This window comes from Argentina silus (assembly GCF_951799395.1).
Source record: "Argentina silus genome assembly, chromosome: 8".
In the NCBI taxonomy this organism is placed as follows: Eukaryota; Metazoa; Chordata; class Actinopteri; order Argentiniformes; family Argentinidae; genus Argentina; species Argentina silus.
The window spans coordinates 15509668-15532441 of NC_139662.1; the positions used below are offsets into that span (position 1 = coordinate 15509668).

At 43.4% G+C, this 22774-nt stretch overlaps 4 protein-coding genes across 4 annotated transcripts; 1 reads left to right on the top strand and 3 right to left on the bottom strand.

The window, feature by feature from the left end:
* Positions 1 to 221: 221 nt before the first annotated feature.
* On the bottom strand, positions 222 to 9622 carry fam50a (family with sequence similarity 50 member A). The gene is made up of 13 exons (XM_083675763.1): positions 9356 to 9622; positions 9042 to 9126; positions 8284 to 8383; positions 7608 to 7759; positions 7307 to 7383; positions 5910 to 5976; positions 5455 to 5516; positions 5036 to 5112; positions 3803 to 3857; positions 3173 to 3221; positions 2590 to 2660; positions 1432 to 1542; positions 222 to 353 (listed from the first exon to the last, which is right to left on the bottom strand). The coding sequence occupies exons 1-13, from the start codon at positions 9464 to 9466 to the stop codon at positions 345 to 347; spliced, it is 1026 nt and encodes a 341-aa protein (XP_083531889.1). The 5' UTR covers positions 9467 to 9622; the 3' UTR covers positions 222 to 344.
* Positions 9623 to 9932: 310 nt separating this feature from the next.
* tmed4 (transmembrane p24 trafficking protein 4) lies at positions 9933 to 13693 on the top strand. Its single transcript, XM_083675774.1, has 5 exons — positions 9933 to 10145; positions 10423 to 10523; positions 10908 to 11033; positions 11781 to 11927; positions 12262 to 13693. The coding sequence occupies exons 1-5, from the start codon at positions 10013 to 10015 to the stop codon at positions 12409 to 12411; spliced, it is 657 nt and encodes a 218-aa protein (XP_083531900.1). The 5' UTR covers positions 9933 to 10012; the 3' UTR covers positions 12412 to 13693.
* A 941-nt stretch (positions 13694 to 14634) lies between these two features.
* plpbp (pyridoxal phosphate binding protein) lies at positions 14635 to 18396 on the bottom strand. The gene is made up of 8 exons (XM_083675765.1): positions 18280 to 18396; positions 17210 to 17317; positions 17092 to 17127; positions 16903 to 16978; positions 16541 to 16681; positions 15928 to 16070; positions 15712 to 15810; positions 14635 to 15450 (listed from the first exon to the last, which is right to left on the bottom strand). Exons 1-8 carry the CDS (start codon positions 18367 to 18369, stop codon positions 15295 to 15297), a joined length of 849 nt encoding a protein of 282 aa, XP_083531891.1. The 5' UTR covers positions 18370 to 18396; the 3' UTR covers positions 14635 to 15294.
* A 662-nt stretch (positions 18397 to 19058) lies between these two features.
* On the bottom strand, positions 19059 to 22733 carry snrpg (small nuclear ribonucleoprotein polypeptide G). The gene is made up of 4 exons (XM_083675780.1): positions 22591 to 22733; positions 22212 to 22234; positions 20600 to 20724; positions 19059 to 19315 (listed from the first exon to the last, which is right to left on the bottom strand). Exons 1-4 carry the CDS (start codon positions 22620 to 22622, stop codon positions 19265 to 19267), a joined length of 231 nt encoding a protein of 76 aa, XP_083531906.1. The 5' UTR covers positions 22623 to 22733; the 3' UTR covers positions 19059 to 19264.
* Between the last annotated feature and the right edge of the window lie 41 nt (positions 22734 to 22774).

Here is a 22774-nt window from a genome sequence, read left to right on the forward strand (position 1 = left end):
TCTTGAGGCTAAATGTGTACACAGCACACACAGGCAGGCAGCTCAACCTGCAAGTCTTAACAGTTCAGTCCCCCGTTCTTGAATGGTTTCCAGATGGTCGGCAGAGAGAGTAAGCCAACCCGACATTCACCAGCACACCACACAACACCTACAGTTCAACCCAGACCTGCTAGCACACACACGCACGTACGCACGCACGCACACAAACACACGCACGTACCTTTTTGTAGGTGAATACAGTTTATTAATTTGAAATAAGAATATGGTCATGACAATACAGTAGTAAAACAATAAGCAAATAAAATGTTTATGTCCAGAACATCCGGAGGCCGAAAACCATGATTTCACCGGATCTGAAAAAAATTAAAGCAACAACTTTAATGCATGTAACACAATCTTCACAATGTCATATCCCCTTTTACGTAACATGAACAACGTCACTCACGGTTAAATGTGCGGTTAAAGATCTCTCACAATCTTGCTCTTTTATTCCCTCATAAAAAGCAACACTAATTCTGGAAATTCTCCCAGATAGTTCTAATTCTAGAATACGTAGCTGAGAGAGGGGGAAAAAAAATAAAAAAAATAATTCTTCCTTCTTCTAGCATTGTGACTGCCAACGGCCCCTGGTCCTAGCATAGGTTACTTTTTCTTATGATGACTGATGGATAGATGATTCATTTACTTTGACAAATGTATTTGAGAGAAACAAAGAGAAAGAGAGAGAGAGACCCAGAGAGAAAGAGAGAAAGAGAGAGAGCGCATGTCCTTGCACGCATTGCTCCGAGCTCCAATACTGGAGCAGATTAACACCATTAATCGGTTCTCTAAGAGGACAATTGGGGGTACTTGGGGGTAGAAATGTCATGTGTGACAGAAACAACGGTTCAATTGTTGCATGATCTACTGTGCTTTATGATGATCTTTACCTTTACCTCGTAAGCAGACAAAGATAAGAGATAAGAACACTTAAAACACCACCTGCATTACCTCCGAAGAGCTGAAGTACAGAGTGGTAAATCCTAGACACCACAATTGACAACATGAGAGATATACATCCCTAAAAACGCATCTGTGTGTCAACATATTGAACCACTGCCATTCCTTTAAAGGACACAATCAGAGGTTTGGGCGTGATAGTCAGGTTTGGGTGCCATAACAGGGAAGGAGGTAAATGTGCTTGTTGAATAACTACAGCCTACTATCCGTGATGAAGATCTGTCAGAGCATGAATACTAGGTGTTCAGGATGATGACCATGCGTTTGACGCTGTCATGACGCAAACAGAAAAAGGAGAGAGTTTTTCATTCAGGAAACCAAAGAAATGTGTCACTAACCACAAGAAAAGTTGTGGTGGTGATTGTTGTACAACATAATCAACCTTTATGCAAAGTCGAGCTGGAGAGGCAATTAAACAGGTGTTAGACTCACAGTGTATTTGTCCCATTTCTTCTCAGGGTCGTAGGGTTCCCAACGACTGGCAGGGAAGATGTGTTTATTCTTCTCATACCAGCTCCTCAACACTACTTTACCTGCGTGAGACTGGGACAGGATGGGGACACAGGTTAGGATAAGGACAGTGTTATTACATGGACATAGGTTCGGTTAGGGACACAGGTTAGGTTAGGGATGATGGGTGTGGTCTGCTACAAATGGATACTAGCTATCGGGCTAATGAGCCAAAATGGTGGGTGCAGTCTGCTATGAATAAAAACAATAGCTAGAATACTGAAGAGCCAAAACGTTGGGTGTGGTCTGCTATAAATGGAAACTAGCTATCGGGCTAATGAGCCAAAATGGCGGGTGCAGTCTGCTGTAAACAGATACAAACTATAGGGCTAAAGAGCCAAAATGTTAGGTGTGGTCTGCTGTAAATTAATGCTATGGCTAATGAGCCAAAACCGGTCCTGAAATGACAGGATCTTATTGAGGTTGGTTGTATTCTACCAACCCTAAAGCCTCCAGGCCTTATTGTTAAATTAGGTCATGTTCCTCAACTTGTATGTATATGACATATCAGTTATATCAGCCCTGACGGGGGAATGGTTTAATAAGATGATGTACCAACATGTATAACGCATACATGAATTACGTACTGTATATCAACCCCCAAGGACAGATAGGTTAAATCAGGTAAAGTAACTTTCCACAGACACACCAGACTGTATCTAAGGAGCAGGAGGTGCATGGCAACACTGCCTTAGAAAGAGCCTGCCGAGAGTGGGGCAGGAGAGGCTGGTGGAGGTAGAACGGGACGGGCTCATTGTAATGCATGGAATGGAATAAGGAATGGTATCAAACACACGTGTAGTGCAGGGATGAAAAGCCATGTGAGCCAGATGTGCCAGTTTAATGATCACAGCCTATTATCCGTGATGAAGATCTGTCAGGGCATGAATACTAGGTGTTCAGGGTGATCGGTACAACAACACCACGTGTTGAAAAGGGGGAGTTTTTCATTCAGGAAATGAAGAAGTAGGTCACAAACGGCAGGAAATGGAGATGAAGAGCAACACTGCTGGTGGGGTGGAGTGGGGTGGGGTGTGTGTGTGTGTGTGTGTGTATACGTAACTACACAGGTGTCCTCACCTCATCCTTCTCTACAGTGGCGTCGTTCACCAGTCTGATGTCATCGTGGACGTCAAAGCTGAAGAGAGGACCTGGGGGAATCAATCAATTAATATACAACAATAAATCAATCAATATATATAATTAAATTGTGTATATATATATATATAATTAATATATATCAATCAATCACTCAATCTATCAATATACCTATCAATCAAAGCTGAAGAGAGAATTTTGCTGAAGAGAGAAATTCAAATTCCACAAATCCACTTTCACTCTGGCAGTTTGCATGAAGGTTGACCTGTTATTGAAGCACACTTGAATACGTGGAACCTGATTATCCATAACTGTCACGTGGGGAGCCTTCATACCTCGCACTCGGCTGGAAGAGGGTTATACTTCAGTGGAGACTATCCAAGCGAGTGGAGGCGTGTGATTGTGTTATTACTGTTACTGCCTACCTACTATCATACATCGGTATCTTCAGTGCTGTCAGTGTTTCACAACCTGACTTTACCGACCGCCACAGGCTATGGAGGGAGGCTACACACTACAGCACTGTATTAATCCTGGGTGGTCTCGGCTGTGTTTATAGACCCACCTGATTTCCCCCTGGCTTTAGTCACGATGAAGTCATAGAAGCTGTGATGCTGGAGGAGGGGAGAAGACAGACAGAGAGATTCATGTCCCACTTATTGTTGACAAGACGTGTTATATTTACAATGAAGAATTGTTGGTGTGTAGAGTGAGGGAGTCACTGCTATGCCAGCCCCTCTCCTAGCCCCAGTCCCAACCCAGCCCCTACCAGTCCCAACCCAGCCCCTACCAGTCCCAAACCAGCCCCTACCAGTCCCAACCCAGCCCCTACCAGTCCCAAACCAGCCCCTACCAGTCCCAACCCAGCCCCTACCAGTCCCAACCCAGCCCCTACCAGTCCCAACCCAGCCCCTACCAGTCCCAACCCAGCCCCTGTCCCAGCCCAGTCCCAACCCAGCCCCTACCAGTCCCAAACCAGCCCCTACCAGTCCCAACCCAGCCCCTGTCCCAGCCCAGTCCCAACCCAGCCCGTACCAGTCCCAAACCAGCCCCTACCAGTCCCAACCCAGCCCCTACCAGTCCCAACCCAGCCCCTACCAGTCCCAAACCAGCCCCTGTCCCAGCCCAGTCCAGCCCAGCCTGTGCTCCTGTCCTAGACCCAGTCCTAGCCCCTGCCCAGTCCAGGAGAACTCACATGTGGGATGATCAGATCCTCTTTGATGTACATCAGCTGTTCAACTCCTGCAGACCTATGGAGCATGTCCAGGTTTAGAACACAAAGTCAACAACAATAGAGACATTAGACACAAACAAACAAACAAACAAACAAACACACAACATACACACATCCAACAGTATTAGTCCCGTGGGTGAATAAAGTCTCCCAAATTGTCAATATTCTAGAGTGCCAAGGGTGACTTTATTCACCAAAAATGCATAAATGATGATGCTTCATTTTGTAGCCAATCAAAGTACTGTTGCTCGGTAAATACCACATTAAACACTTGGGACTCTAGGTGGTGAGGGCTCCGGAATTCTTTGGCAGTTGGTGGGTTAAAAAGGAGCACGGTAACTATTCATTAGCGGCTGTGATGAAGGGCTAAGGCTAGCCCTAACTCAACCCAGTGTAATCCCCCAGACACACTCCGCCAGATACAGACACAGCAGGTCATGAAGCGAGGCTGAACCGTTTTGATTTCCACCTTCTAAGACTATACTTCTGGCGTGGAATTCAAAACAACGGACATGCCAGGCTAGCAGCTGAGTTTCAGGGGGTACGGGCAGGGACGTAGGAATTATATTTCACGAGGGGGTGCTGCCTCAAATTTTGTGAGGGTGACAGAAGATGTCTTGTCCGTCATTGTCGTCGTCCCCCCTTTATGTACCCCGCGAACATGTTAAATAAGTAATTCTGGTGACTATTGACGGGAGAATAACACAGCAGTTAGTGCTAAACGTAAAAGAAAAGGAAAAAAAAAGAAAAGAAAAAAAGGGGTGTGGCGTACGGGTCCAAATACAGGTCCAATAAATCCCCTAGGAGACAGATCTCAATAAAAACCCACTTGGCAGCATAGATCTCAATAAAAACCCACTTGGCAGCAGGTCATGAAGCGAGACTGAACTGTTTTGATAATGCTTCATGTATTATTCTCATGCAGAGACACGCATCGTTGAAGCTTCTCCCATTGATAACACATGGGTTGCTGGCAGTGGAGTTTCAGGGTACGGGTCCAAACACTGCTTCAATAAACCCACTGGGGAGGACAGATCTCAATGCAGTCTTTTTTTCAAGTACTTTGTTCGTTATATTTCTTTTAACAGTTATTACAAATACAAGTTATCTACTCAGTATTGTTTTTGTATATATATATATATATATATATCTCAATGCAGTCTTTGTGTTGTGCTGCTGCCTGTCTCCTCTTACCTAAGCTCACTGAAGTCCTTCCTCAGCACCTCCAGGGCCTTCTGGAGGAAGTTCTGTATGGTGTTGCCTTTCTTCATCTGCAATACAATACACAGGAGAGCATCTTCATATTCATACACTGTTATTCACACAGTGAATAAATAGTGAACCCAATCTGAAAAAAAACAACCTTGAATTAAAGTTGAGAATCTCTATGTTGACCCCCATAGTAATTGTTTGATTTAAAATCTAAATTGTTGGAGTACAGCTAAAATAAGACAGAATGCTTCCTCTTTCCAATACTTATGGAGGGCACTGTGTATTGTATATGGCTCTGAAACACACAGGAACACCCACTGACACACAACCAGCGGTTCTACTGTATGTCATGGATCATAAACTCATGAAGCGGTGTGACAGTGTGTGACCTCTCACAGTACCTTCACAGTCTTACGATGGCCGGAGCCATCCCAGTAGCTGAATGTGATCTCAATTTCCTCACCTGCAACGACCCAAGAGATACAGTCATTATCAGGACTTAGAATGAGTCCTTAATATAATGGAGTCCTTTTACTGTTTGTGCGTATGTGTATGTGTGTGTGTGTATGTGTATGTGTATGTGTGTGTGTGAAAGAGAGAGAGAGAGAGAGAGAGAGAGAGAGAGAGAGAGAGAGAAAGAGAGAGAGAGTGTGTGTGTGTGTGTGTGTGTGTATGTGTGTGTGTGAAAGAGAGAGAGAGAGAGAGAGAGAGAGAGAGAGAGAGAGAGAGAGAAAGAGAGAGAGAGAGTGTGTGTGTGTGTGTATGTGTGTGTGAAAGAGAGAGAGAAAGAGAGAGAGAGAAAGAGAGAGTGTGTGTGTATGTGTATGTGTGTGTGTTCTTTTGGTGGCGTACTCACTCTTGATCTTCTCCTGTTTGCCCTCCCACTCCTGTCTGAGTTCCTCTCTGAGACGATTCTCCTCCTCCTACACTCACAGAGATGGAGAGAGAGAGTGACACAGAGCGAGAGAGACACACAGAGAGAGAGAGTCAATAGAACATTGTAGAGAGAGATAGAGAGAACACAACAAAAGTAACACATCTAACAATCTTAAAACATGCTCTGTGTAGAATAGATGGCCACAACCTATGAGGGGGGATTATGGCCGGTAAGGTACTGAGGTCACTAAGGTTTGTTTGTTTGTTTGTTTGTCTCTATTGTTCATTGACTGTGTGTTCTAAACTGTGTTCTAAACCTGGATATGCTCCATAGGTCTGCTGGAGTTAAACAGCTGATGCCAGGAGGACTAAGTTCTTGGCTAGCAAGTCTAAGCTGTTGGACTAAAGATTCAAAGACAGTGCTACCTAATGTCTTTTCAACTGTGCCAGCACCCCCTCCTGGTTAGAAGGCTTAACTGATCTAATAAAAGCTTCAGACCGCCTAGAACAAATGTACACAACTGCCTGCCAGGGGTCAAGGGTTACACAGACCAGGCTTCATCTGGTGCACAGGATCCAAAGCATCCAGTCCCGAACCAAGAGGTTCCGGAATAGCTTCTACCCTCAGACCATCAGACTGTTGAACTGCCTGCCCCCCCCCCCACTCTGCACTGTACACATACTCCCTTTACTGCTGCTACAAAGGTTCTGTATATTTTATTGTTTACTGTATTTAATGTTATTACTGTTGATGTTTATATTTTAGCTTTTATCCTTATTACATGCTATTGTTGGTGTTGATTGATGTTGTAGAGCTGCTCTGCCTCGGGCATTCTGTTGCATTGTGTACATGTATAGCTCTAGGTTAAGTCATTTCGTGAGGGTGAATAAAGTCGCCCAAGTTGTCAACATTCTAGAGTGCCACGGGTGACTTCATTCACCAAAAATGCATCAATGATGATGCTTCATGTTGTAGCCAATCTTTATTCACCCTCTGCACTAAATGAGGTTGTTAATGGATAGTGTGCCTCTGTATTCCCTCCTAGCCCAATGAAGACAAACAAAAAGCAGTTATTTGTGTAGTGTGTATATGATGTTGTTTATTTATTTATATGACAAAGTAATGAAATTGACCTGCCATTTTAGCTTCTGTTTTGCATCTGCCATTTATGCCAAACTTGCCTAGTGCCATCATGAAAGAGGACCACAATGGAAATAAGTCGTAGACTTTGTTGTGCTTTTATCCTTGATGATTCTTAATCAGGTGCATAGTTTTGTATGTGTTTTAAAATAATGAAATAAACTAAATGAAACATGCTATAATGTGAGAGAACAGTTTGATGTGGTTGTGTGAGTATGAGTGTTTCCAAGTCTCACCTCTCGGTCTCTGTCGGGCAGGAAGCTGGTGTCCACGTCAGGGTTTTTCCCTAGTTTCCTCTTCTTCACTGGGAAGTCTAGGACAGATGGAAACCCAGTCACTCTTTACCTCTGTCTCTCTCTCTCCCTCCCACTCTGTCTTCACCATCACTACTCCACACCCATCCAACAATGAGAGCTTGAGGCATCACAGTATTGCATAATCGCAGCATTGAGTGTGTTTGTTACTATGTGACACTGGACTAATTACAATGTTATTACACAGGTATACGAGTTACTACTGTATATCTGCACCACTCACAATCCTCTTCCTCCTCCTCCTCCTCCTCTTCCTCTTCTTCCTCCTCCTCCTCCTCCTCTTCATCCTCCTCAACATCGGGATTAAACGACAAACTGGCAATCTTTCTCTTCTGCTCCTCCTTTCTTTTCTTCTCTTTCTGCTTCTCCAGCTTCCTGCAGACAGACATAGAGGGAGAGAGAGGGGGAGGGGGAGGGGGATGGGGAGGGAGGGAGAGAGAGAGAGAGAGAGAGAGCGAGCATGGAGACATGACGATGAAGACATGATTAACTCCCAGTATCAATAATAGTGCCATCTTTGTCATTGTCTCGCCAATGTCCATCTAAGACTAATACCAGATAAGCGGTTACTGAGAATGCTTCATCGACAGCTTCCTTCTGTCATTTTGACTGTTATCACCACAGTGGTGCAATTACAGATAATAGATGCTAAGTGGGATCCTTGGAACGACCCTACCCTACCCTAAACCTTAACCCTTACCTAATCTTAACCCTTAACTTTCCCTAACGCTTACCTTAACCATAACCTTTACCTAACCTTAACCGTTAACTACCCCTAACCTAAATCCATTTAAAATCTAAACTTCAGTAGGGGGGACGTCAGAGTCAGGCTGTCCCAAGCATCCCACTTAGCATTTACCGGTACCAGCCCGGACTACCAGGACCTCCGTCCCACTCACAGCATCAGCTCCTTGGACTGCTCCTTCTTGGCCAGTTGCTTCTCTCTCTCCTTCACCAGGGCCTCCTGCTTGGCCTTCATGTCATTCAGGGTCACCAGGCCTGGGCAGGAGACACAATCAATGAATGAATGAATCAATCAATTCTGATCAGAACTGCACACTACATGCCCTTATCTATTCATCACTTAATGGTTCTATGCAAATTTGCGTTTATCTGTGCGCAGATTAATATGCTTAGTTTTCATCAGTTATGTATTCAAATATAGATGTGAACATGTCAGTCAGCTGCTTCTACTAGTCTAATATCCTTACTGATCTTACTGTAGATCTACTACTAGTCTAGTAACCTTACTGTTTGTTTCTGAAGGACTACTACTAGTCTTTACATTTACGGCATTTAGCAGACGCCTTTATCCAAAGCGACGTACAACAAATACATACAGGGGCCATTGGCAGTCGTAATGCCAGTAGGTTAGTCTTATATCCTTACTGCCTGTTACTGTAGGCCTACTACTAGCCTACTGTTCTTACAGCCTGTTACTGTAGGCCTAGTACCAGCCTACTGTTCTTACAGCCTGTTACTGTAGGCCTAGTACCAGCCTACTGTTCTTACAGCCTGTTACTGTAGGCCTAGTACCAGCCTACTGTTCTTACAGCCTGTTACTGTAGGCCTAGTACCAGCCTACTGTTCTTACTGTCTGTTACTGTAGGTCTACTACTAGTCTAATGTCCTTACAACCTGTCTACTAACTACTCACCAACAGTGCTGGATTTCAGCTCTGCCTCTACTGCATCGTAGTGGGCTGAGAACTTCTTGTCGATGTTGGACTTCACCATGTTGTCCTGCAAGACAGTCACATAGTAAGGCTCACAGATTGTACATTTTACTGTACTACTACTAGCCTAATCATGAAGCAGGTACAGTACATTTAGTGTCTTTGAGTACTGAGAAAATAAATGTATTATTATTATAGTATGTGTACTTCGGGGGTTCCACAGGAACGAGGGTTATACCGGGCTCTGTAATGCTTGTTTGAAAGCTTTTACCAAGTCATAAGGTTGTTTATCGTACCTCAGCAATCTTCATTTTCAACTGTTTAAGTTGCTCTTGTTCTTTTTCACGCTTTTTCATCAACTGCATGGCTCTCCCAGCCTCGCTGGCGGCTCCTTTGTATTGCGCCATGACGACAACAATGTCTTATGTAGAACCACAGAGAATAAACTGTGACAGGACAAAGTATATAAACTAGAAAGACACACGGACCTTATTAACTGTATTTAGCGGCTTATAGCGGAATGTTATCGTGGATGCTGAGGTTTGGAGTCCACGCATCATAACAAACGACAGCGAAAATGGTCTCAGAGGAGAAGTGCATTCTGGGTAGATCTTATGGCCGTGTGAAAAACTTCCTGTGTGGGTTTTAAACAAATTTCAAAATGAAAGTACCGTTGAAAAGAGGAGATAAGCGAGATAACTTTCGAAATTAGTATCGACATTGCATATTGCTTTATAGAGGATGTTGTGTGTTGTTTTAGTTGGACATTGTCAGATACAGATGAGGTTTTCTGTGGGAGCAGATTCTTCACCCGAAAGCGATGGATGAAAAGAACCCCTGAAATTCATGAATGCACCCCTTTAAAATATGTGACGTAAACGTGGGAGCATCATTTTGGCGACAACAGCGAGCGAAGTACGTTTCCTGATGGTGACAAACGCATCTATGCTGACATGATGCTCCCTGGCGCTGGAATTGTCTTTCTATTCGCTTGGATCTGTCCAAGTTCCGCACTCTACTTCCACATAGGAGAGACGGAGAAGAAATGCTTTATAGAAGAAATCCCGGATGAGACTATGGTGATAGGTACATTGTTATTGTTGTTATTGGTCCTTCCCTAGCTAAGCTAGCTCGCCACCGACATCCTGTCGGTTCTTCGCACCGCCCCTCGCATCCTGCTAGAATGAAAGAGCGCAGGACAGGTGTATATGTAATGTGTGTTTAGAATTAAATAAATATCCGCTTGTCTTGATAATCATAAGTTAATGCACTAAATTGATGTGATTTATCGGTTTTGTAAGGATGAGATAACAAAAGCCTTTATTAAGACCCCTTCATATGTCTTCTTTCATCTGTTGATCAGGGAAATACAGGACGCAGCTGTGGGATAAGCATACGGGCTCCTTCCTCCCTGCCACCCCCGGCCTGGGCATGCATGTGGAGATCAAAGACCCTGATACAAAGGTAAGGAAACATGGCCCACCCACACAATGGTTAGAAAGAAAGATAACTGAAGATTTTATACCAGAATACTGCCCATTTGTGTACAACATTGAGGTACAGTGAGTGGATATTTTTATACATACGATGCCTCACTTTTTGCCTCTGTATATAAACGTCTCTCTCTCTCTCCTCATCCCTCTATCTCCCTTTCTCTTCCCTCCTCTCTCCCTCCCATCCCTCTTTCTCTCCCTCTCTCTTCCCCCCTATCTCTCTCCCTCTCTCCCCATTCTCATCGCTCTGTCTCCATCCCTTTCTCTCTCCTTCTCTACCTTCCCCTCCCTCTCCCCCCTCCCCCTCTCTCCCCCTTCCCCCCCTCTTTCCATCCCTCCATCCCTCCCTATCCAGCTCATCCTGTCTCGTCAGTATGGGTCTGATGGTCGGTTCACCTTCACCTCTCACACACCAGGAGAACACCAAATCTGCCTGCACTCCAACTCCACCAAGATGGCCCTGTTCGCTGGGGGGAAACTGGTACGGCTGAGAGGACAATGGTCACAACTAAGTGACACTTTGTAAATCACACACTATGAGTCCTTCACTTACTGATTGATCATTAATCAATAGTGGACTGTGTGCAGAGTGCATATGGTAGTTACTGGGTGTATTTCTGGCAACACAGTATAAATATCATTATATCATATCAACTCTACGATGGAGCTTTGAATAACGTCTTTTGATGATCTATCTGTCGTTGGCTATCAGGGGAGGCTGGTGGAGGTAATAATCGGAGGACGGGCTCATTGTAATGCATGGAATGGAATGGGGAATGGTATCAAACACACATTTTCCATTCCATGAGCCTGTCCTCCGATTTCTACCTCCACCAGGAGGTAGATGTAATATGCTGGGATGTAATATATTGTATTTGCTCACAGTCAGATACCTCGCTCCCACATAAAGAAATCAACAGACCAGCTCAGCAGCACTACCTACTGCTCACCTGCACTAGAGATAATTTGCCCCTGTACACACGTACACACACACACACACACACACACACACACATCACACAATACTTATCTTGCTACACATTACTTACTACTTACTATATTGTGTATTGTATACTATTTTTATTTGATTCCTACCCTTATATTCACTACATGTTGAAAGGTAGCTCCTAATAAACATTTCATTGTACGTGGTATCCTGTGTACATGATAAATCAACTTTGATTTTATTTTATTTTGATTTTATGATGACGTTGTGTTGTTGGTTCAGAGAGTGCACCTGGACATCCAGGTGGGAGAGCACACCAACAACTACCCAGAGATTGCAGCCAAGGACAAGCTGACGGAGCTGCAGCTGAGGGTCCGACAGCTTCTGGACCAGGTGGAACAGATCCAGAAGGAGCAGAACTACCAGAGGGTGAGCTGGAGGGGATACATGTTCACATACGACACCATTTATGATGACAGGTTCATGATCCTATGGCATAAGTTATCTTGAACTATTTTTATATTGTTGTTTTTATTGACAGTGCAATATTTGTTGTCTCCATGAAATGTAGTGTCTTTGAGTACTGAGAAAAATAAATGCCCAGTAGCCAAAGGAGTATTTCAAGGCTTGACAACTGCCATCAGAGATGACAAGGAAATCTCACTTTTAATTCCATATTTCAATGTGTCTCTCTGTGTCCTCTGTCGCTCTCTCTACAATGTTCTAATTACTCTCTCTGTCTCTCTGGCTCTCTCTCCTTCAGTACCGTGAGGAGCGTTTTCGTATGACTAGTGAGAGCACTAACCAGCGTGTTCTCTGGTGGTCCATTGCCCAGACCCTCATCCTTATCGTCACAGGGATATGGCAGATGAAACACCTCAAGAGCTTCTTTGAGGCCAAGAAGCTTGTGTAATGATCCCCATGGCAACAAGAAGCTGGTGTAATAACCTCCCCTAGCAACTGATGGACAGAACATACAGTACCTAACGACAGAGTTTGAGAGACTCCACACACTCCACACTTCACTGACCAGACAGACAGAGAGACAACATGATATTGACATTAGGAAAGTCACGGTTGAAAACCTGGGAGCAAATTAATTGAGACCCATCCTGTATGTGTTGTCTAATGTCAATTATTTTGTCAGTCATTAATCATTTTAATTCCTGTAATATGTGGTAAACCATAGAAATAGAAGGAGGTGAACATCACAACTTCATTGATCTGTCTATTATCTTGTTTTATGCTTTGTTTTCTTTTGGGTAACACTCTGCAGTAGGTATCAACATTGGTACACTGTAAATTAGCCACTTTGTTATATTAATGCTACTGTTGAGTTTTATATTACAAAAGTAGCATAAGGGTGTAAATACAGTATTACAACCCACAGGCATAGAGACACTGCAGAATCCAGTGCTACCTAACTTTGTATTGTTTGTTTATATTAACTATTTTGTACATAAATGTTGGCTCCTGTACCTACAGACAGGAATATTTCAGTCGTGACCTTGTGACCCTGTCTTTGCTTTTTAGATTTCTGTTCTTCTGCATATTGTCTGTTCTTTTCAGTCCAGACGCCTTTGTGTTGACTGTGTGTTGACTATGTGTTGGAGGTTTATTACTACTAATACCTGAATGACACATTGTGATGTATAGACTGGACCCAATGACCAACCTAGGAGGAGTGTCCTGACAGCTTGGTAGCACTAAGATCCTCGAATGACTACAGTACATTCTTAGACTAAAAGGGTTCTCCCTGGGTTCTAAAGGGTTCTCCTGCAGGGACGGCCTAAGAACCCTTTGTGTTTGGGTGTAGGTTGGGAACGTACAGATGATCCAGGGGAAGCTGGTGTAGGCAGAAATCGGAGGACGAGGTCATTGTAATGCATGGAACGGAATGATGTTTGATACCGTTCCTCATTCCATTCATTACAATGAGCCTGTCCTCCAATTTCTACCTCGACCAGCCAATTTCTCAACCCCCTGCAGAGGTTAGGTGTACATAACTACTGAGGTATACTGTGGTCATGTCATGGTCTTGATTTGTAACTTTGAAGGTTATCATTTCATAATCTTAGTTGGCTGTCATTTCATTATGCTCAATAAAACAGGAAAACTGAAAAAAAAAAAAAAAAAAAAAACATCTGTTCATGTCTGTGATTCTGTGTTAAATAAACTATTTATATAACTCATTATTCACAGCTTGTGGTTTGAGTACTCATGTTCATGATCTCTGGATAAAACCAAAATAAAAGCCCAACAGCTATTTTCAACATTTAGTTTATTGCTTGGCTTCCCTCAGCATCAGGAAAGCGCCTTATTCAAGTACCAGTCATAGACAACCATTCATCTCTGGTTAAGCAAACCTGTTCCACTGAATATTCTCAGATGTTTATTTTCATGTCATTTATACTGTACATATTATTTAGTGTTTCAATCCAGTCTTCTGAGACATCTCACTTGGTAAAGTTTAGTTGTTTTGTATCATCAATGGATACACCAGCATTATTGTACCATAGTAAACATAGAACAGAAACCTCATTGGAATCAGAATGGAACAAACAATGCTACTTCCTCTTTGCATAGGTTATACATATCATCTTTTCAGGAAGTTTCTCAGTGCACCTCAGTATCAATAGTTAGGAACACGACCCCTCATGTCCCTTCCTCCATCCTCCACTCGCTTCGTCCTCAAAAAGCATTGGAGGAAAATACGTGGGGAGGAACCTAGATCTTCTCCAATTTTTCAGTAGGGTGAGAATGGAGGACAGAGGAGAGGAAGCATTACTGAGAAAAGGTTATAGGCCCAATCTCAAAAGTCTTCCCTGATTCCTCCTGTCCTCTCTCCTCACCTTCTTCTCAGGATTGGAGGAGAATGCCTAAGGGGGGGGGGGGGGGGGGGGGACCGCAGACCTCCAATACATTTTGAGAAGGAGGCGAGGAGAGGACAGATGGAATCAAGGGAATAACAAATAATAATAAAAGGGAAATAATACAACAATGTAAACCAACGGTATGCATCCCTCTACACCTGTGATCTTAGGATGGTTTATATATCAAGAACATAAGCGTAAAGCATTTGACAACACCATACAAAACAACTTCATCAACTCACAATACCGTACGTACATCATCGTAAAGGGAGAAAGATGTTTATTGAATTATCATTTGTGTGAAAAATTTGATATTTTACCATGTTAGAATCCCGCTCGCTGGGGCATTGAAGTCGAACACAATAAAAGGAAGATGATATCATTTTATACACGTTAGGTTGAAAATGAGGTGTTTGATAAAAAAATAACATCATCATCAAAACACTTCCAATATTAGTAATCACACAACATCATCACCAGTTGACCTTTGACCTGTCAAATAATCCCAACTTCATTCCAAGCAATTCAAGTATTTCCTATTAGTTCTACCATTGGCATGAGATAAAGATGTGAGGAAAAGGATTTCCTTAAAACCAATATAATCTTCTTTCTAATGGATTCTCAAGAATCGATCAAGTCTATGTCTGTGAAGAAGTAGCTTAAGCAAGACACAGTTAGTAATGTCTACTAGACATATTGCTTATTAAAACAATAAAACACTGAATGTCATTCAAAGAAATGCTGCAAAAAAACAAAACAAATGGGCTCTTTAGAAATTAAATTAACTGGATCAACCAAGAACTCATCTTTAAGACAATTCTGTGGACATTTCCAGTTGTTGATCAGAAATTCTGACATCTTCACGTTCCACTCTGTTTCAGTCTGTTTGTGTTTGTTAAAGGTAGTGTGGAAGAGAGACAAGTTCACTGTTTGGCCACAGTGAGTTGCTCCATCCTCTTAGCTGCCTCCTCCGTTGGGACCTTTGACTTTTTTTCTGGGCTGGGGCTGGGGGTGTTGGGGTAATCCCTGGTACCGAAGATTGTACTACCCACTCGCACGTTGGTGGAGCCCACCTCGATCTGGGGGGGGGGGGGGGTGGAAACAGCATAACAAAACAACATTAGAGAGATATACAGTACACAATAAAACAGAATGAACATATACTTTAAGTGGTAGTGAGGAATTGATAATTAATTAATTGATCCTCATCTAAAACAAATTATCAATGGAGAACATCTATTAAAAGTGGCATTTAGTTCTGAACTGGGCTCAACCCGTGTCTGGGAAATCACCCAAAAGAGTTTACCAACATGAAGATAAGAGGGTTCCGGAACACTCACCGCATGTTCAAAGTCAGTGGACATGCCCATGCTCAGCTCCACATCCTCCAACGGGAGCTTCAGACTGTCACAAACTTCCTGTCTACGACTCAGCAGCATCTACACACAGACACAGACAGACACACTTTAGAATACTGGTAATGTAATGCATAGCAGACTTCGATGCACAGTCTACTCCATTCTTCTCCAGAGAGAGGGTCCTCTATGGCTAGATACCTGAAAATCTGGGTTGGGCCCGTCGCTGAGGTCATAGCCGTAACGACCAATGGTCATGAGGCCAGAGAAGTGGAGGGCGGTGCAGGAGGAGAGGATGTGTTTCACTGTGTTCACCGTCTCATCAGGAGGCAGCCCGTGTTTACCTGGGGTCAACACAGAGGAGGATGTTAGAGAGAGAGAGAGTGAGTGTGTGTGTGTGCAGTTGTGCCTGTAGCTACATAGTGTGTGTGTCAGTGAGTCAATGTTTACAAAGACATCCCTGGATACAGTTCCTGAGTAGAGGACCATAAGTCTTTAAATGGGGTAACAATTATTAAACTAATATCTGGAATAGGCAGCCTATATTCTGAGTTTCTTCACAACACTACCACACACACTACTACACCAGGGGAGGCTGGTGGAGGTAGAAATCGGAGGAGGGGCTCATTGTATTGAATGGAACTTAATGAGGAATGCTATCAAACAAGTGTGTTTGATACCATTCCTCATTCCGTTCCATACATTACAATGAGCCCATCCTCCGATTTCTACCTCCACCAGCCTCCCCTGTACCACACTCCTCCATTAGCTAAGTATAGGGACAGAGTAGTACAATAAAGACGTGACCACCTACTCTCCTCCCCGCTGGTATTGATCTGCACCATGATGTTTAGCTTGTCTGTGCTGGCCGCTCTCAGCCTCTGCCACGAGCTGTTCACCTTGTCTGCCAGCTTCGCAGAGTCCACCGTCTCCACCATGAACAGGTGGGGCACACCTGGAGGGACGGAGGTGGGTGGGGAGAGGAGGGGGTGGAGATGAGTGGAGAGAGGAGGGGGTGGAGATGAGTGGGAGGTGGGTGGGGAGAGGAGGAGGAGGAGGAGGAGACGGGTGGGGAGAGGAGGGGTGTGATTGGTTGGTGTGAGTATTAAAACATGGAGAACGAAGCACAAGTGTTGCATAAGATTGTAACCCCCAGAAACCAAAACTTAAACTCACCCAAAAGTTTGTTGACATTATTCTTCTGTAAGTGTCCAATAAAATGCCAATTGATTTCTGGGCATGATTCTAAGATCTGAAAGAGAAAAAAGTATTCATATTAGAATCATAAAGTATCAATATTATCATATATTATATATATTACAGTCAGATGAAAAACAAGATGATTCAAACATCATTTGAACTAACCTGAGGATTTGAAGCTTTTTCCACTAGTTCATTCACCTGATGGTATAAAAAACAAGTTAAGTAAAAAGCTTGCACAGGTGATACGGCTTAAGATGGTGTGTAGTGATGTTTTTCTTACGTAGTTTTCCCCAAAGTTGCGTTGGCCCTGCTGGTATGCCTTGATCACCATATCAGGAGGCTTGGTCTTACTGACAGCTACCAGGCGGGGGGCCAGGGCAGGCAACGTCTGGGGGTGGAGGAGGATCGAGAGGGAGAGATGGAGAGGGGAGATAGAAAGATGGGGGATAGAGAGAGAGAGAGAGAGAGAGAGAGAGAGATGGAGGGCAGAACAATAACACACAACATAACCATATAGTCCAGAATATGCATGTAAGCAGAAAACAACCCCATCATGTGGAATGTCTTTGCTGAGTCTACCTGTACAGAGAGCTGCAGTGTTCACTTGAGGCCTTAAAGAGGAACACTCATGGTGCACAACAGGCATGTTCTTATACCAATTGGGAATGAGGTCAAGTCCGTATTTGAAACACATCTCTGAATGTGACCCAGATATCCACTCCCGTCCAATCAAATAGACTAGTCTTGCATAAAGATAGAATTCCATGTTGAACAAGCTTGAGTTGCTTGAGCACAATATACCCACCAAGATCTACTGAATTAGCCCACTAGCCATATGCATTGAATTAACCCATTGAATGTACGCTGCCAAATGTGAAAATGGGTATTTGGAAGGGGGATCTTTGGTAATTTAATTTCACTGATAACAACTCTGCCTAAACCAACCAAAACGCTTATGGTCGCTTACAAAACAGCACTCAACGGAAGTTGATCTGGGAAACGTCGTGCATCGTGAGTGAAGCGGTGTGACGTTACCACCAAAATAATACAAGTGTCACGAGCAGAGACGGGAATGCCTCGCATGCATAATAGTCATAACCTTTTATTTGAGCCAAACTATTAAGCCATCTAACTGTTTGCATGCAGAATGTAGCCAGCAGCAGCAGCAAATGTGTGTTATTATGTACGCTCTGGCTGTCTGTTTCCCTTCCAAAGGTTGAGGTGCTTTCCTTACATAACCGCTATACTGCCGCGTGCTACTCCAACCGTCACGATTTCGCAAAATACGACATTCTTAAGTACGTACAACGACACACCGGTTCTTTCTGAAGCCGTCTCGGCTTTCCTCACCTTCGTGCGACGTGCCGCCGCCTGGTTCACCCTATCCACCACCGCTTGTAACGCCTTACCGACCTCCTCCGACATTCCTACTTTCCACATAGCCCGAGTACACACCACCGTCAAACCAATGGCACGGGGACGGAATGTGCGTAAGCAGGCTACGCGCTAGCACCGGTGTCATAATAAAAGCCCTCAGCTACGTCGATAAGCTCATGTGATGTGAGTGGGCGATCTCTTGTTCTGCCAGCCGGTGATTAATATGGCCCTGCACAGCACAGAGACCATAACATCTTCGTGTTAATGCTATAGTAACATGTTCTTATTATAATGCCAACGTGTAGTGAAACTGGCTCTACTGTGAAGCAGAAAGTGTTATGTTACAAATATCTGTCCCTCAACCTCCTCTGCTTCTGCCCCTAACACACACACACACACTAGAAATAAGGCTACCTCATACATTATTGCTTTATCTTTCAATCTAAGCCCTCATTGTTCAGCACAGTGTTGGCCCTTGTCAGTTACAGCTGATCTAATGATCCCTCCCATTGACAAGGTCTAGATGTGTGCAAGGGGAGGCTACTGGAGGTAAGAATCAGAGGACAGGCTCCTTATAATGGATGGAATGGAGTGAGGAATGGTATCAAACATGAGTTTGATAGTCTCATTCCATTTATTACAATGAGCCTGTCCACCGATTTCCACCCCCACCAGCCACCCTTGACGTATGCACTAGGGAGGGAAATCTAACCAAGGCCAGGTGTCTGGAAGTAAAAACACACAACAGTAAGTAAAGAAAACAAAGATACCCAAGTTTTATTCACAAGATTTCACAATTCGAAACTAAGCATGTCTATCGGAATGTTTCCGATACAAATCTAAAGGTTCTGAGACATTCTCTCTCCATCAAAAAAAATAAATGACAAAGGACAAACAAGGTGTAAAAGGTGTCACGATGATCCCAATCCGCTGAGGCCCACTCTGCAGATCCAGACCATCATACTCTCTCCAACGCCTCCAGCATGATGATGCTGTTCCCTCTGATCACCTACACACAGGAAACAAACACACAACAGTCAGACAATATAACACACTATAGTTGCCAATGTACCATGTGACTATATATTTACTAACAGCAGCACTGTTCAAAGCATGACTCATGACATGATCGTGACTGGCTGCCTGCATGGGGCAGGTGCATTTTTGTGCAAAAAAAAGTCTTGAGAAAATTCAGAAAAATAGTTCAATAAATAAACTGATGTGTTTGACAATCAGGTAAGTACGAACAGTTACTGGCCCAATATTATCAGTACACCGGGAAACATTACATTTACGGCATTTAGCAGACGCCTTTATCCAAAACGACTTACAACAAATACATTTGTTTAAGTAAGTGAATCATCTATCCATCAGTCATCATAAGAAAGTAATCAATGCTTAGACCAGGGGCCATAGGCAGTCACAATGCTAGAAGGAGGAAATTTATTTATTAACAGGAGAGAAACTTGTACAGGGGGGTAGCGGGGGTGAAGAGGTCTTTAGTTTTCTGCGTTGGAGGATTCATTGGGACGGAGGGATTGTAAACCCTGTCCAGGCCAGCCGGCAAGTGCCATTGCCAAGCCCTGCCTTATGCATGCATGTTTTAACTGAGTCTGCTGTGATCAATGCTGCATTTATTTGCTACTTGGAACCAGTAAACTAGGAAATCTCAGACTCAGTCACCTCTCAGAATTCAGAGTTTCCCCACTCTGAGCCATCTCAGAATTGGCCAATAGGGAGCTCTACTACGCAAAAAAAAAAGCTAACTCTCAGTGGGAAGCTCAGAGTTTCAGAGGAGCAACTGAATGCACCATAACACTGTAGTTAGATGCTGCAGGTATAGTCTTGAGTGCTCCGAACTCTAGAGTCTGTCAAACATAGAACAATCTATGGTTACTGAGCAGTCAGAAGTGGGTGGAGCTGTCTGTGTTAAAAATGAGATTACTGACAGGTCGTACCACCAGATCTCAGATAGCACAAGGGACCACATCCATTATTCCTTTTAAAACTTCAAACAATATATATTTTTTAGACTGTTGAACATCGCCATTGCTAACTTTAACTTACTTGCTAGCTTCCGTAAACAACTCCAGGACAAAAATGAAAAACAGCAGCATGGGAGTGAGGGAAGGGCTTTCTCAGGCTTAATAGAATTTCATCTTTCGTACTCGAGGAAGATCCAATCACATTGGGTCTTTTATTTGGGTCTCCACACACCTCTGAATGTCAATATAAGAACAACAGGCATTGTATCTGAGATACATCTCCTGTGAAAAGAAGCTACTGTACTAACCACCATGCCGATGGTGTTCTGTATTCCTCCAGCGGCCGTCTCCAAGCAGTCGTCCATCACCAGGTTCATGAAGGGGTCAAAGCCGCGGAGGATGCCCTGGACCTGCCTGCCTCCATTCAGCTTCACTGGATAGGGACAACAGGCACAACTGTAAACACCTGGCCTTCACTTAATAACCCAAAAAATAAGTTCCAGAAGAAACTTTGTGGCCTTGCAAAGTGTTGTTTTGGTAGTAAAACAAGTTAAAACATGGTTTGGATAGATATATGTTCTGGGTAGTTGAAAGAAAGTTAGTCTTTATGCTAGCGGATACAGTTAAATATGGTTTGGTTTGTTGGATGGATGGATGGATGAATGTTTGGATTTATTTTGTATAACTCTTTTCTCAATACTCAGACATTTAAAATATATATATAAACAAACAAGTACAATAAGACAGTAGACTGCAATTCATTATAGAGTTGTACCCTTCAGACTTCACAGATCTGACAAGACTAGGGATGGATCTGTCAGCAAGAGTTCAGCCAAGATGATGCTATGTTGCTTACAGGGGAGGCTGGTGGAGGTAGAAATCAGAAGACGAGTTCATTGTAATGCGTGGATTGTGGAATTATATCAGACATGTGTTGTTGCTACAGTAATAGATGGGGTTGCACAACAGTGGAGGCTGGTGGACACGTGTTTGATACCATTCTTCATTGCTTTCATTACAGTGAACCCGTCCTCTGACTTCTCCACCAGCCTCCCCTGGTTACTCACACCTATCCAGCCCTGTCAGATCTGTGAAGAGGAGTGCATAAGGGCAATGGGAGGGAGAGAACCAAACACTATCTGGAATGAAATGAATCAGCAGCAATAAATGACCTGTAGTGGTACCATAGCCCGCATCACACTTCACCGTTTACCCTGAACTGTGCTTTTGTACACTTCCCAAGATGGATGTAAAACCAATGCTGTGATAATCAATCGTTTGAGGAGTACACAAGTGTTAATTTCAGGGGAAAGTATATACACTCACTAAACATTTTATTAGGAACACTATACTAATACTGGGTAGGGCCTCCCTTTGCTCTCAGAAGAGCCTAAATTCTTTGTGGCACTGATTCCACAAGATGTTGGAAACATTCCTTGGACATTCTGGTCCATGATGACATGATTGCATCACACAATTTCTGCAGATGTTTCAGGTGCACTTTTAAGCTGTGAATCTCCCGTTCTAACACCCAAAGATGTTCTATTGGATTCAAATCCGGTGACTGGGAAGGCCACTGATGAACACTGAACTCGTTGTCATGCTCATGAAACCAGTTTGAGACGACTTTTGCTTTGTGACATGGTGCATTATCATGCTGGAAGTAGCCATTAGCAGATGGGTAAATTGTGGCCATGAAGGGATGCACATGGTCAGCAACAATACTCAAGTAGGCTGTGGTATTCAAGCGATGATTGATTAGTATTAACGGGCCCAAAGTGTGCCAAGAAAACATTCCCCACACCATTACACCATCTCCACCATGAGAAGGTGTACAGGTGTTCCTAATAAAGTGTCAGGTGAGTGTATATAATTGTGACGTTGAAGTGTTCTCATGGAAATAGATGATGGGACACTCACATGAAAGCTTCTTGTCCATGAACCTGAGATGAGAGGAAAAAACAACATCGAGGAAAAGTTAATAACGGCTAGCTCAGTTAGGAGTCTGTTTGGACAAACAATGCACGCTTAATATCATCAGAAAGGCTACATCTATTCAATTATATACAACATACAGTACGACACACTAGTGTTGAGACACGCTAAGGCCGTGATTAATCTCTAATTTGAACGACAAAACAAGACATTATCTAGCCAATTTACAAATAAAATAGCAGGCTACTTAGCAGGATAGCATTAGCTCGCGAGCTATGAATGAACGGGATTGTATGGCCCCATTGTGTTGAGCATCTTTCGCGCAGTAAACTTCAAAACAATATACATTTATAAAATAACTTACTTCTTAAGCTCTGGTGGGTGTGCTTTGCTCATGTTTTCTAGTTTATAGATAAAAACTGCTACACTAAAATGAATTCAGTTCGTAGGATTTTCGTTTAGGAAAAACGCGGAAAGCATGCGAAGGAGCCCCGGAACACGAACTGTAAACTTCCTCCGCAAATATTCAGTTGACTATTAAAATGTGA